This window comes from Bos taurus, chromosome 11 (assembly GCF_002263795.3).
Source record: "Bos taurus isolate L1 Dominette 01449 registration number 42190680 breed Hereford chromosome 11, ARS-UCD2.0, whole genome shotgun sequence".
Taxonomy (NCBI): domain Eukaryota; kingdom Metazoa; phylum Chordata; class Mammalia; order Artiodactyla; family Bovidae; genus Bos; species Bos taurus.
This window is the reverse complement of record NC_037338.1, coordinates 1,545,245-1,559,668: the sequence shown is the minus strand read 5'-3', so window position 1 is coordinate 1,559,668 and position 14,424 is coordinate 1,545,245. Positions and strand designations below refer to the sequence as shown.

The window sequence follows — 14,424 nt, the reverse complement described above, 5'->3', positions numbered from 1 at the left end:
GAAGGGGAAAAGCCAGGATGGAGGGGGAGGTTCCCTTCCATCGGTTACTCGGTCACTCGGTTCCTCGGTCATTTGGTGGGGGCCCAGGATGCAACGATGGGGTCTAGAACTGCCTCCTTCAGGAATTCCTGTGAGGTTTTTGTCTTTAAGGAAGGACTTTCCTTCCTCTTCTTCCCTTTCCTCTCAATATTCATAGCCTTGTTTTCCCACCTGCAACCTCTGTACTTTGCTCATCAGCCAAGGTATTGGGTTGGTCAGAAGTTCATTCGGGTTTTTTCATAAGATGTTATGCAAAAGTCAGAACGAACTTTTGGACATCTTCCCAGTTGAGGGAACTTCACGGCCTACATTAAACCGCAGCACTTAGAAACCACCCCCTTTGCATCTTCTCAGGTGCCTGCTGGCTCCAGGCCTTCAGCCTTTGACAGTTACCGCAAGATGATTCAACAGTTTCTTTTTCATTCACCGTCTACTCATTCACCAGGCTGTGTGTGGGGTTCACGGGGTGGTGCCGAGGTTTGGGGGTCGGAGGTCGAGTTGTGATCACGATGTTTGCTAGAAGGCGGATGGGCCCTGTGCTGGCTGCCTCTGGGGGGTCCTGTGTGCTCGCAGTGGGGTACACCTCGATTTTTAATAGAACGTTTTATTTTGACAATAGGGAAAGATGAATATCAGTTGGAGTGATATTTTTATCAGCCAGACAAAAAATAAAAGATAATTACAATTGCAAGCCATAACGGGAACATGAGTAACTTAACAATATAAAATAATTACATATAATTTAGGGAGTCAAGCAGAGTGATGTGGTAAGTGGAAGTGCATACATGCACATGTTTTCATCTGCCTAGCCAGTCTGTGTTTTTTGGTTGGTGCATTTAATCCATGTACATGTAAGGTGATTATCGATATGTATGATCCTATTACCATTTTCTTAATTGTTTTGGGTTTGTTTTCTATAGGTCTTTTCCTTCTCTTGTGTTTCCTGTCTAGAGAATTTCCTTCAGCATTTGTTGTAAAGCCTGTTTGGTAGTGCTAAATTCTCTTAGCTTTTGCTTGTCTGGAAAGCTTTTGATTTCTCCAAGATGAAGCATTTTTGATTCTTGCTATTTTCAGAGAGAAGAGGGAGTTTGTTCAGGGCTGAGCTGGAGGTGTCTCCAGAAGCAGATTGCCAAAGAGACCAGGTTAAAGGCGTGGATTACTGGAGCAGAGCAATGCTGGGAAACCAGGGTTTGTTTTCAAGTTCTTGTTAGTTTTTCATTCTAGAACGTCTGTGTTGCATGGAGACACATGGTGATCAAAGGCCAGGCACCAGGGATGTCCTTTGTCATGAGCATTCAAATTAGGTATCTGAAAGTGTGGTTTCCCTTAGACCAAAACTGATTTTGATTTGGAGTGAAGAAAAACACCCACCACTGCTTCTAAAAGATGATTTGTGTGTGTATATGTGTTTAAAACACCAAGATCTTTTTTTGGTGGTGGTGTTGTCTTGCTTGTCTCTTTTTATTCTATTTTAAAATTAATTTTTATTAAAGTCTAGTTGCTTTACAATGTTGTGTTAGCTGCTGCTGCTGCTGCTGCTAAGTCGCTTCAGTCGTGTCCAACTCTGTGCGACCCCAAGGACGGCAGCCCACCAGGCTCCTCTGTCCCTGGGATTCTCCAGGCAAGAACACTGGAGTGGGTTGCCATTTCCTTCCCCAATGCATGAAAGTGAAAAGTGAAAGGGAAGTCGCTCAGTCGTGTCCAACTCTGTGCGACCCCATAGATGGCAGCCCACCAGGCTCCCCTGTCCCTGGGATTCTCCAGGCAAGAACACTGGAGTGGGTTGCCATTTCCTTCTCCAATGCATGCATGCATGCTAAGTCACTACAGTTGTGTCTGACTCTGTGCGACCCCAAGGACAGCAGCCCACCAGGCTCCTCTGTCCCCGGGATTCTCCAGGCAAGAGTACTGGAGTGGGTTGCCATATGTTAGCTTCTGCTGCTGCTGCTGCTAAGTCGCTTCAGTCATGTCCGACTCTGTGCGATCCCATAGACGGCAGCCCACCAGGCTATGCCGTCCCTGGGATTCTCCAGGCAAGAACACTGGAGTGGGTTGCCATTGCCTTCTCCATTGTGTGAAAGTGAAAAGTGAAAGTGAAGTCACTCAGTTGCATCCGACTCGTAGTGACCCCATGGACCGCAGCCTACCAGGCTCCTCCATCCATGGGATTTTCTAGGCAAGAGTACTGGAGTGGGTTGCCACTGCCTTCTCCGATGTTAGCTTCTACTGAACAGCAAAATGAATCATGTATGTATCAAGATTGCCTGAAGAAATATCAATAACCTCAGATATGCAGATAACAGCACCCTTATGGCAGAAAGTGAAGAGGAACTAAAAGTCTCTTGATGAAAGTGAAAGAGGAGAGTGAAAATGTTGGCTTAAAGCTCAACATTCAGAAAACGAAGATCATGGCATCCGGTCCCATCACTTCATGGGAAATAGATGGGGAAACAGTGGAAACAGTGTCAGACTTTCTTTTTTGGGCTCCAAAATCACTGCAGATGGTGACTGCAGCCATGAAATTAAAAGACGTTTACTCCTTGGAAGGAAAGTTATGACCAACCTAGATAGCATATTCAAAAGCAGAGACATTACTTTGCCAACAAAGATTCTAGTCAAGGCTATGGTTTTTCCAGTGGTCGTGTATGGATGTGAGAGGTGGACTGTGAAGAAAGCTGAGCGCCGAAGAATTGATGCTTTTGAACTGTGGTGTTGGAGAAGCCTCTTGAGAGTCCCTTGGACTGCAAGGAGGTCCAACCAGTCCATTCTAAAGGAGATCAGTCCTGGGTGTTCTTTGGAAGGACTGATGCTGAAGCTGAAACTCCAATACTTTGGCCACCTCATGCAAAGACTTGTCTCATTGGAAAAGACTCTGATGCTGGGAGGGATTGGGGGCAGGAGGAGAAGGGGACGACAGAGGATGAGATGGCTGGATGGCATCACCGACTCGATGGACATGATTTTGAGTGAACTCTGGGAGTTGGTGATGGACAGGGAGGCCTGGCGTGCTGCAATCCATGGGGTCGCAAAGAGTCGGACACGACTGAGCGACTGAACTGAACTGATCCCTTCTTTTTTCATATATCCTCTCTTCCTAACACTTGTCTCTTTTTAAAATGGACTTTTAATTTTGAAATACTTTTCAATTGATAGGAAAGTTGAAGATACAATACTGAGAGTTCCCATCGCCCTCTTGGCAGGTTTCCCCTGTTAACATTCTACAGAACCACGGCACGTTTGCCGAAATGAAGAAGACAGCCTTGGGGCGTTGCTGTGGACTCAATCCTGGACTGCTTGGGTTTCATCGTTTCCCCCTGGCGGCCTCTCTCTTCCAGGACATTATGTGCTTCATTGTCATAGCTCCTTGGTCTCTTCTGGGCTGTGACAATTCCTCTTTCTTTCCCTGTTTTTCATAACCTTGACACTTTTGAAAAGTTTGGGTCAGATATTATGTTGAATGTCCCTCACTCCGGGCTTGTCTGGTGTTTTTCTCACCTTTAGGCTGAGGTTATGAGTTTCGGGAAAGTGTGTGAGGGGGAGTGCCCTTCTCGTCATGTCACATGATTTGATATGATACTATCGTATCGCATCACATCACATCACATCACATCACACCATTGTATACATCCTGTAAATGTGGCTTGGATTTTTTAATTTTGCTGTAAAGTACAATGAAATACAAAATTATTAAGTGTACACTCTCAGAATTTTGGCAAATGCGTTCACCCAGGTAACTCAAACCTCTATCAAAGTAGAGAACATTACTATCAAGCTGAAGTTCAGGCCATCTGATGCGAAGAGCTGACTCATTGGAAAAGACCCCGATGCTGGGAAAGATTGAGGGCAGGAAGGAGAAGGGGATGACAGAGGATGAGATGGTTGGATGGCACTACCGACTCGATGGAGATGCGTTTGAGCAAGCTCTGGGAGATGGTGAAGGACAGGGAAGCCTGGCGTGAGGCAGTCCATGGCATTGCAGACTCGGACACGACTTTGTGATTGAACAACAACAACAACACTGTCACCCTGGAAAGCTCCCCGTGCCCCTCTCATGCCCTGCCCACCTCTGCCCTGCCCTCCAAGAGACAACCACCCTGGAAAGCTCCCCCGTGCCCCTTTCATGCCCTCCCCACCTCCAAGAGACAACCACCCTGGAAAGCTCCCCCGTGCCCCTCTCATGCCCTGCCCACCTCTGCCCTGCCCTCCAAGAGACAACCACCCTGGAAAGCTCCCCGTTGCCCCCTCTCTATGCCCTGCCCACCTCTGCCCTGCCCTCCTAAGCTGCCCGCCCACCTCTGCCCTGCCCTCCAAGAGACAACCACCCTGGAAAGCTCCCCGTGCCCCTTTCATGCCCTGCCCACCTCCAAGAGACAACCACCCTGGAAAGCTCCCCGTGCCCCTCTCATGCCCTGCCCACCTCTGCCCTGCCCTCCAAGAGACAACCACCCTGGAAAGCTCCCCGGTGCCCCTCTCATGCCCTGCCCACCTCTGCCCTGCCCTCCAAGAGACAACCACCCTGGAAAGCTCCCCGTGCCCCTCTCATGCCCTGCCCACCTCTGCCCTGCCCTCCAAGAGACAACCACCCTGGAAAGCTCCCCGTGCCCCTCTCATGCCCTGCCCACCTCTGCCCTGCCCTCCAAGAGACAACCACCCTGGAAAGCTCCCCCGTGCCCCTTTCATGCCCTGCCCACCTCCAAGAGACAACCACCCTGGAAAGCTCCCCGTGCCCCTCTCATGCCCTGCCCACCTCTGCCCTGCCCTCCAAGAGACAACCACCCTGGAAAGCTCCCCGTGCCCCTTTCATGCCCTGCCCACCTCCAAGAGACAACCACCCTGGAAAGCTCCCCCGTGCCCCTCTCATGCCCTGCCCACCTCTGCCCTGCCCTCCAAGAGACAACCACCCTGGAAAGCTCCCCGTGCCCCTCTCATGCCCTGCCCACCTCTGCCCTGCCCTCCAAGAGACAACCACTCTTCTGCTTTTGTTCCTGCTGTGTTTTGGTTTTGTTTGTTTCAGAATTTAATAGAAATGGAATCTTACAGTGTGTTCACACGGCATATTTTTTGTGGTATAATAATTCAATTTAATCCCATAAAGCAATGAAAATGCATGAACCACAGCTACAATAGACACTTAGGAGGAATCTTATTAGCCATGTCGAGTGAGAGAAGCCAGACACAAGAGAGGACATCATGACTAATCCCATTTCCTTAATATTCAAAAGTGGTCAAAAATAATTCATGGCATTACAGGTCAGGAGGGCAGCTAGCATGGGCAGGAGAGAGGGCATGCTCAAGAGAGAGACCACGGAGGGAGTCAGCTGATGTGCTGTTGGCTGGGGATTATACAGGTGGGTGTAATCTTTGTGATAATTCATTAGGCTATAATTTTATGACTGTTGCTTTGTTCTTGGTGTATTACATATTATTAAAATGCTTATAAGATACTAGTTTATGCCCATCAGTTGTGTGTGTGTGTGTGTGTGTGTGTGTGTGTGTGAGTGTATTTGATGATGCCATGTGTATTCCCTATCTATTGATAGGTAATTGCATAGCAAATTACCTCTAAGCTTAGCAGCCACTTTCTGTGGGTGAGGAATTTCACAGCATCTTAGCTTGGTCTTCCCTGACGTTGCATGTAGGGTGTTGGTTGGGGCTGAAGGTGTATAAAGGTTTGGCTGGGGCTGGCAGAGCTGCCTCAGAGGTGGGGCGCTCACATGGCTAGTTGGCTGGAGGCCTCAGCATCTTCCCAGGTGGACTTTTCTATCAGGCTGCTTGAGTGTCCACATCATGGTTGCTGGCTTTCCAGAGCGAGAGATCCCAGAGAGTCCAAAACAATGTTTTCTAGATTAATACACGCCATTTATACGTATCAGGAGTGCATTCCTTGGGCTTCCCTGGTGGCTCAGCAGTAAAGAATCTACCTGCAATGCAGGACACCCAGGTTCGATCCCTGGATCGGGTAGATCCCTTGGAGAAGGGAATGGCTCCCCACTGCAGTATTCTTGTCTGGGAAATCCCATGGACAGAGAAGCACGTACATAGTACATTCCTTTTTATTGCTAGGTAATATTCCATTTTACAACTAGATCATAATTTATCAATTCTGTTAATGAATGATGGCTGTCTGGATGCTTTCCAGTTTGGGGCTCTTATGAATAAAGTTGATACGAACATTCTTCTACAAGAATTTTTAAAAGAATGTTTATTTATGTGTTTGGCTGGCTCGATCTTAGTCTCGGCACATGGGACCTTTGATCTCCGTTGTGGCGTGTGGGGGTTTTAGTTGCAGCATTCAAACTCTTAGATGTGCACTGGGGGTCTAGCTCTCTGAGCAGTGGTTGAACCTGGGCCCCTTGCACTGGGAGTGCAGAGTCTTAACCGCTGGACCACCAGGGAAGTCCTGAGGTTGGCTTTTTTTCACTCAACACAATGCTTGGAGATCGTCGCAGTGGTCATGTGTATCAGTCGTTCACTCCTTTGTATTGCTGTGTAGTGCTCTACTGTATGAACGCACCACAGTTTATCTGTTCCCTAATCGAGGGACATTTGGATTATGTCTGTATTTGGTGATTACAAATAAAGTTGCTATAAACATGCATGTACAAGTGTTTGCGTGAATGGAGGGTTTCGTTTCTCTCTGGTAAATATCCAGGAGTGGAATTGCTGAGTCTTGAACTCAAGTGTGTGTTTAACTTCACGTTCTTGTCGTTCAGTCACTAAGTTGTGTCCGACTCTTTTCGACCCCATCAGCTGCAGCACGCCAGGCTTCCCTGTCCTGCACTATCTCCTGGAGTTTGCTCAGACTCATGGTGATTGAATTCATGATGCCATCCAACCATCTCTCCTTCTGTCATTCCCTTCTCCTCCTCTCCTCAATCTTTCTCAGCATCAGGATCTTTTCCATGAGTCAGCGCTTCTCATCAGGTCGCCAAAGTATTGGAGCTTCAACATCTGTCCTTCCAGTGAATATTCAGGGTTGATTTCCTTTAGGATTGACTTCATAACACTGACACTGTTAAACTTTTCCAGAGAGGCTATAGCATTTTTTTCAAAATTCCCACTACTAGTGAACGAGAGATCCAGCTACTCTTTGTCTTCCTAACACTTGATATTATCAGTGTTTTTTATTTCAGCCTCTCTGTTAGGTATTTATGATTCAGTTTTTTAAATTAGTATCTTATAGTTTGGTCCTAATTCCACATGTGGAACTTCCCAGTGAGGCTGCTGCCGCCACCAAGTCACTTCAGTCGTGTCCGACTTTGTGTGACCCCATAGACGGCAGCCCACCAGGCTCCTCCGTCCATGGGATTTTCCAGGCAACAGTACTGGAATGGGGTGCCATTGCATTGTCTTATTAATACTTTTGCTGGATGCCGATTCCCTACACGACTCAGGAAAAGTGAAGCTCCTGTCTTTTGCTTTTGTTCTTGCCTGTAATGATCCTAGCTCAGAGGTTTTCAAGCTTGTTGTTAATAATGGAACCATGTTGTAAAAAGCTAAGTCCTACACAGACCACCAGTAGATAAGTCAGACGGTGGGGCTGCTGGGAGTAAGCCGGCCCTCTCTGCGCCCCATCGCCACCCCAACAGCTGTCCTCAAGGAGCTGCCCAGCGTACGAGTCCCAGCTCTTACTCTCAACTCTCATGCCGTCTACCCAGGACCTGCCAGGCCTCTTAATTCCATAGGACCTCTCTTTGCCACTTACGGCACAGACATAAAAATATTTGCCAAATCTTCATATCTTACAGACCCAAGAAGACAGAAAAGAGAAACTGTATCTGTTAAAATACCAAAAACCATTGTTATTTATGATTTATACCTTGTGTGTGTATGTGTGCTGAGTACATCTGACTCTTTGTGACCCCATGGAGTGTCTCCTGCCAGGCTCCTCTGTCCCTGGAATTTTCCAGGAAAGAATACTGGAGTGGGTTGCCATTTCCTCCTCCAGGGCATCTTCCTGACCCAGGGATTGAACCCCAGTCTCCTTCACTGATTCTTTGTACCACTGCGCCCCCTGGGAAGCCCAGTAATCTTAGTAGGCCACCTTAAATGCTAAATACTGTTTGCATAACAAAGCTTCCCAAGGGGTGCAGTGATAAAGAATCCACCTGCCCTGCAGGAGATGCAAGAGATGCGAGTTCAATCCCTGGGTCAGAAAGATGCCCTGGAGTAAGAAATGGCAACCCATTCCAGTATTCTTGCCTGGAAAATTCTGTGGACAGAGGAGCCTGGTGGGCCTCAGTCCATGGGGTCACAAAGAGTCGGACATGACTGAGCACAAGAACAAACAGAAAGACTAAGATTGCTAAGTGTAGAGATTGATATTTAAAAACAGAAAATGCACAAACAAATATGTATGTTTCATGGGAGAGCTTGAGATGTTCCTGAAACCCTGACTTTTCCATCACAGAGATAGTTTCCTTTTTACTTGAAAAGCATTAGGAATTTAGACATTCATATTATGATAAGCAAATGTTCAAGCTTTCAGGAGGACAGATTCTAAGATTTTTTTCATGCAGCTTTGCTATCTTTGTTAAATAGTTATTCCTTGGGGTGGCTGTTGAAGTGAAGAACAAGCGCCATCTAGTGGTTATATTTAAGTGTACAGGTCAAAATAGGTTAAAACATTTTGGAATGTGTATCCTTTAGTTTACATGCTAGCAAGATTATGCTCAAAATCCTTCAAGCTAGACTTCAGCAGTATATGAACTTTCAGATGTACAAGCTGGGTTTAGAAAAGGCAGAGGAACCAGAGATCAAATTGCCAGAATTCACTGGATCATGGAGAAAGCAAGGGAATTCCAGAAAATCATCTTTCTCATTGGAGGATAATTGCTTTACTATGCTGTGTTAATTTCAGCTGTACAGTAGTGTGAATCAGCTGTAAGCATAAATATGTCCTCTCTCTTTTGAGGCTCCCTCCCACTTCCCCCCGACCCCAATCCTCTAAGTCACCACAGAGCACTGGACTGAGCTCCCTGTGCGATAGAGGAGGTTCCCACTAGTCCTTTGTCTTATCCATGGGAGTGTATGCATGTCAGTCCCAACCTCCCAGTTCATCCCACCCTCCCCTCTCCGCGCCCCCCACCCCGTCCACACGTCCATCCCTAAGTCTGCATTTCTGTTCCTACCCTGCAAATACGAAACCTTCCTTTCTTTCCATTTGACCCCCTGTATTGACCACTCAGCCTGTGTCACACACACATTGGCTGCTTTTGAAGCACAGTATCAAACAAGAGCTAGGGAGACCCAGCAAAGATGTCTGTCCTATCAGATCCCTGGGTCCACAGGCTCCATTCACGGTCAATTCAAAGTCTTAACACCTATTTTGTATCCATTTGTCACAGGTATGATTTGAGTCTGGATGAAATGAGAACTTTGACATTTCAGAGAGTGACATTTACCATGGGTCTACCTCTGTTAAAACGTGCAATTCAGGATCAGGTGAGTCTCACTGTTATTATGGTGTAAAATGTGTGAGTGAATGAGAGAGAGACAGAGAGAGAAAAAGATTTTGTTTTGCTTTGTTTGCTTTTGCAACTTGTGGAAGGAAGAGCATTAATTCTGTCCTGGGGGAGCAGACAATTTGGTGGGTATGGGAGTGTCTCCCTCACCCTCCTTTTCTGCTGCCTTCCTGTTAATCTAATTGACATTCACTTCTCTCAAGCCAACAGGCCAGGAAGTAGGAGAATCAGCAAAGGTAGTAAAATATTTGTTCACAAAACAAATATGATCTGGGGTTTCAAATTCAAATATCTGAGAAATATAATAATAAAATAATAAAAATAAAAAATTCATTTTACAGGCTTTTCAAGCATTTTAGTCTTGTCAAAAATGGATGAGTCTTGCTTGTCTAAAAATTGCCATTCTCAACGCAGTGAAATTATTTTAGTCAATTTAGCCTTGCTAAAAAGAGAGAAGGAAAGAAGCAAAGAAAATGTGAGGAGAGGATTCCTTTGTGAGGCTAGCATTAGGAGCTCCATATTTACCCGAGTTTAAGTCCATTCCATATAGTCCATCAAGTTCGTTCCATGTAGTCAAAGCTATGGTTTTCCCAGTAGTCTTGTATGGATGTGAGAGCTGGACCGTAAAGAAGGCCAAGTCTAACAGAATTGGTGCTTTTGAACCATGGTGCTGGAGAAGATTCTCGAGAGTCCCTTGGACTGCAAGGAGATCAACCCAGTCAATCTTAAAGGAAATCAACCCTGAATATTCACTGGAGGGACTGATGCTGAAGCTGAAGTTCCAAAACTTTGGCCACTTAATGCGAAGAACTGACTTATTGGAAAAGATCCCGATGATGGGAAAGATTGAGGCAGGAGGTGAGGGGGGTGACAGAGGATGGGTTGGTTGGATGGCATCATTGACTCAATGGCCATGAGTTTGAGCAAACTCTGGGAGATAGTGAAGGACAGGAAAGCCTGGTGTGCTAGAGTCCATGGGGTCACAAAGAGTTGGACACGACTTAGTGACTGAACACCACCAACAAAGTCCATTCATGCAGCTTCATAGCTTCCTTAAACCTAACATTTTATACAGGAACAATATACCTCTTGGTGAGACCCCTGGGGGAGGGGCCTGAACTGGGGCTGAGCTTCCTTAGGTGCTGAGAAGCTGAATGTATTCTAGAGTGAGCCCGGCCCCCTTTGTGCCCCCCGTGGTTTGTAGAGGGAGAGGCTGAGGACCGACTGGTGGGAGTCTTGTTTCTCTGTGGAATGTGAATCAGAGCTGGTGGGGGCCTGAGGTCATTGGTTGAGACCAGATCCCACCCGCTCACCCACCTTGGTTGGCTGGCTGTCCTGGGGAGGCAGGGACAGAAGTCAGCATCTTCTCATCAGGAGGGAGTTACGGGCAGAGCTTTGGTATCTCCTGGTGAGGTCCTGCAGTCCCTCTGAGGTGACAGGGGCACGGCATTGCCACCCTTAGATGGAGAGCATGTGCAAGGAAACACCCACAGAACAGGGTGACGCATGCTGGGCAAAGCCTGGAAAATAGTTTTGCACCAATCAGAACATACTGGCAAGTAGATGTCCAAACTGGTGAATTGCCTCTAAATGGAACATACATTTAGAAGTGAATACAATTATGTAAAGTTTAAAAATAAAATAAAATTAAAAAAAAAAGAAGTGAATACAGCCAAACAACCAACCAATTAATCTACCAACCAACCTACCAGCCAGACAACCTACCAACCTGCCAACTAATGACCAACCAAGAAAACAACCAACCAACAACCAACCACCTAACCAACCAACCAACCAACCAGTCAACCTACCAACCAACCTAACAACCAAACAGCCTACCTACCAACCTGCCAACTAACCAACCAACCAACTAACCAACCTACTAACCAACAAAATAAACAACCAGCCTACCAACCAACTAACCAACAAAACAAACAACCAACCGAATTACCAACCAAACAGCCCACCAACCAACCAACCAAACATAAAGAAACCCTAATCCCTCTTTGCTTTCAGCTGCTTTCTCCATCACAGCCAGGCCTCCAAATGCATCCAGCCTGGGGCTGGGGGGAAGGTAAGAACTTGACATGGGGGCCAGTCCCCTGCCCCTTTAATCAGCCCATTATGTCTAAGGCTTAACTTAGTGTCAAAATTCAAGACCCAGACGTGAGAGTTAATCCTGTAATGAGGTTTGCCAGTTTCAGCCCGACCCCCATGTCTGAAGGCATAGCCTGTGCACTCTTGCTCCCATGAAGCGTGTGAAGCCCTGCATCCAATTAGCTTCCTGTTTTCTTGGCTCCCTCTGAGGTCTTCAGCAGCCAGACAGCTCTGTCCTGGATGATTAGGTATGATTCCTCTGGGAGGCACAGGATTGGCCTTGGACGATCCCTCCAGTTCATTTCTGTTACTTATTTCAGGCTGTTTGGCACTTCTCTCTGCGTGAATTAGCAAAAGTCAAAAAGCCTGAAGGAAATTAAACTAGTCGGTCATCGGTCACCAGGGCACAGGCTCCTCTTGGGGGACGGGTGTCCTAAGATTCAGCAGCACATCTGTGTGTAAAGACTCTCAAATTCTACCCCGTGAACAGCTGGAGGAGCTGTCCACAGCCAGTAATTCTAGAAGAAGTGTTGTATGATTCATCCATGATTTATCTGCTTCTTCCTGAAATTATTGAGTCATGGCTGCACTGCCCGTTCAGAGAGTGGTCCAAGTCCTTCCATCTTTCCCTGGCCCTCGTGTTGCTCTTAACTTTCGGGGACGATCTGATGAGCGCCCAGGCAGAGGGCGGCGTGTAACATGTGATGATGATGTTCCTGAAGACGAACGAGGAGCGAGCCGCATTTGTCTCAAGTCTCGGCAGACAGCCCACAGGCTGAGAAGAAGCCATTAAAATGTTTCCACTCTGTCTTCTCCCCTGTCATCTGCAATAGATTAGAGATGTTTCGATAATTTGAAAAGGAAAACAGTATCTGACCTTGACTACAGAGCATATACACTTGCACATGTGTGCGTGCACACCCCCACACACACACACACACAGTGTGAATAATCTCATTGCACCTTTTTGACTCTTCCTGCACCCGCTTCCAGCAGCATCATCTTTGTGCCCCTCAGTCAACTCTCTCCTCTCTCCCTGAGAATTCAGGACCAGGTCCTGCGTGGTGGAAGTCCTGGCTCCCAGAATTTCCAGATGAAGACACAGAGGACCCGGTTGGGATATCTCTTTTGTGGAAGCGCTGGAACTGGACCCCATCCCCTTCCTTGGGTGCCTGGTCCCATCTCCTCAAACACTTGTCCGTGTAGGCTGATGGTCTGCACCCAAATCACCATAACTCGTAACAACAGCTCACGTTTACTAAATTCGTATTTTGTGCCAGTTGCAGCTCTAAGAACTTTGAATGAATGGATGATCTCATTTAGTATTCCTGACAACCTTAAAGGTATTCTCATTTTACAAATGAGTAAACTGCTGCTGCTCTGCTAAGTCGCTTCAGTCGTGTCCGACTCTGTGCAACCCCATAGACGGCAGCCCACCAGGCTCCGCCGTCCCTGGGATTCTCCAGGCAAGAACACTGGAGTGGGTTGCCATTTCCTTCTCCAATGTGTGAAAGTGAAAGTGAAGTCGCTCAGTCATGTCCGACCCTCATCGACCCCACAGACTGCAGCCTTCCAGGCTCCCCCATCCATGGGATTTTCCAGGCAAGAGTACTGGAGTGGAGTGCCATTGCCTTCTCCGATGAGTAAACTGAGGCTGAGGAATTGACCAGAGGTCATAGGGAATGGAAACCCACTCCAGGATTCTTGCCTGGAAAATCCCATGGACAGAGAAGACTGGCAGGCTACAGTCCAGGGGTGGCAAAGAGTTGGGCACAACTGAGCGACTGAGCATACGTGCACACACACGCAAGTAGTAGGCTGTGTGTGTAACTAGTGGAGCACAGATTCAAAGCCAGGGCGGTTGCTTCCTGAGCCCACTCAGATCTGGTGATTTCACCCCCCGGTGCACTAGAACCCTCTAAAGGAGCTTTCCAGACTCTTGCCACCCAGGCTGTCGGTCAGGCCCATCAGATCAGCATCTACATCTTTCAGGTGATGCAGGCTGCATCCTGGCTTGAGAACTGAAGCGCTGACCTTCTTTCTCGGTACCCCGACCTGTCTCTCTAGATTGTTCCCATCCCACATTTGGTCCCTGCCAATCATGGTTCATATCAATAACCTCAGATATGCAGATGACACCACCCTTATGGCAGAAAGCGAAGAGGACCTGAAGAGCCGTTGATGAAAGTGAAAGAGGAGAGTGAAAAAGCTGGCTTAAAACTCAACATTCAAAAAACTAAGATCATGGCATCCGGTCCCATCACTTCATGGCAAATAGATGGGGAAACAATGGAAACAGTGAGAGACTTTATTTTCTTATAATCATTAAATTATAATAATTTAATGATTCTATTTAAATTTAATAATAATTTAATGATTATTAAATATTAATAATAATCATTAAATTATTTCTTATAATTATTTTCTTGGGCTCCAAAATCACTGCAGATGGTGACTGCAGCCATGAAATGAAAAGACGCTTACTCCTTGGAAGAAAAGCTATGACCAACCTAGACAGCATATTAAAAAGCAGAGACATTACTTTGCCAACAAAGGTCCATCTAGTCAAAGCTATGGTTTTTCCAGTAGTCACGTATGGATGTGAGAGTTGGACTATAAAGAAAGCTGACCACCAAAGAATTGATACTTTTGAAGTTTGGTGTTGGAGAAGACTCTTTAGAGTCTCTTGGACTGCAAGAAGGTCCAACCAGTCCATCCTAAAGGAAATCAGTCCTGATTATTCATTGGAAGGACTGATGCTGAAGCTGAAACTCCACTACTTTGGCCACCTGATGTGAAGAACTGATTCACTGGAAAAGACCCT

General features: G+C 46.7%; 1 protein-coding gene across 4 annotated transcripts in view; it reads left to right on the top strand.

The window, feature by feature from the left end:
• The window catches only part of ACOXL (acyl-CoA oxidase like), a 339,747-nt gene that overhangs the window by 16,697 nt on the left and 308,626 nt on the right, over nucleotides 1-14,424 (top strand). For all 4 annotated transcript variants that reach the window (XM_002691158.7, XM_059891623.1, XM_010809768.4 and 1 more), the window contains exon 2: nucleotides 9,387-9,483. In XM_002691158.7, coding sequence (XP_002691204.4) covers nucleotides 9,387-9,483 — 97 coding nt within the window. The remainder of the gene's footprint in view (nucleotides 1-9,386; nucleotides 9,484-14,424) is intronic.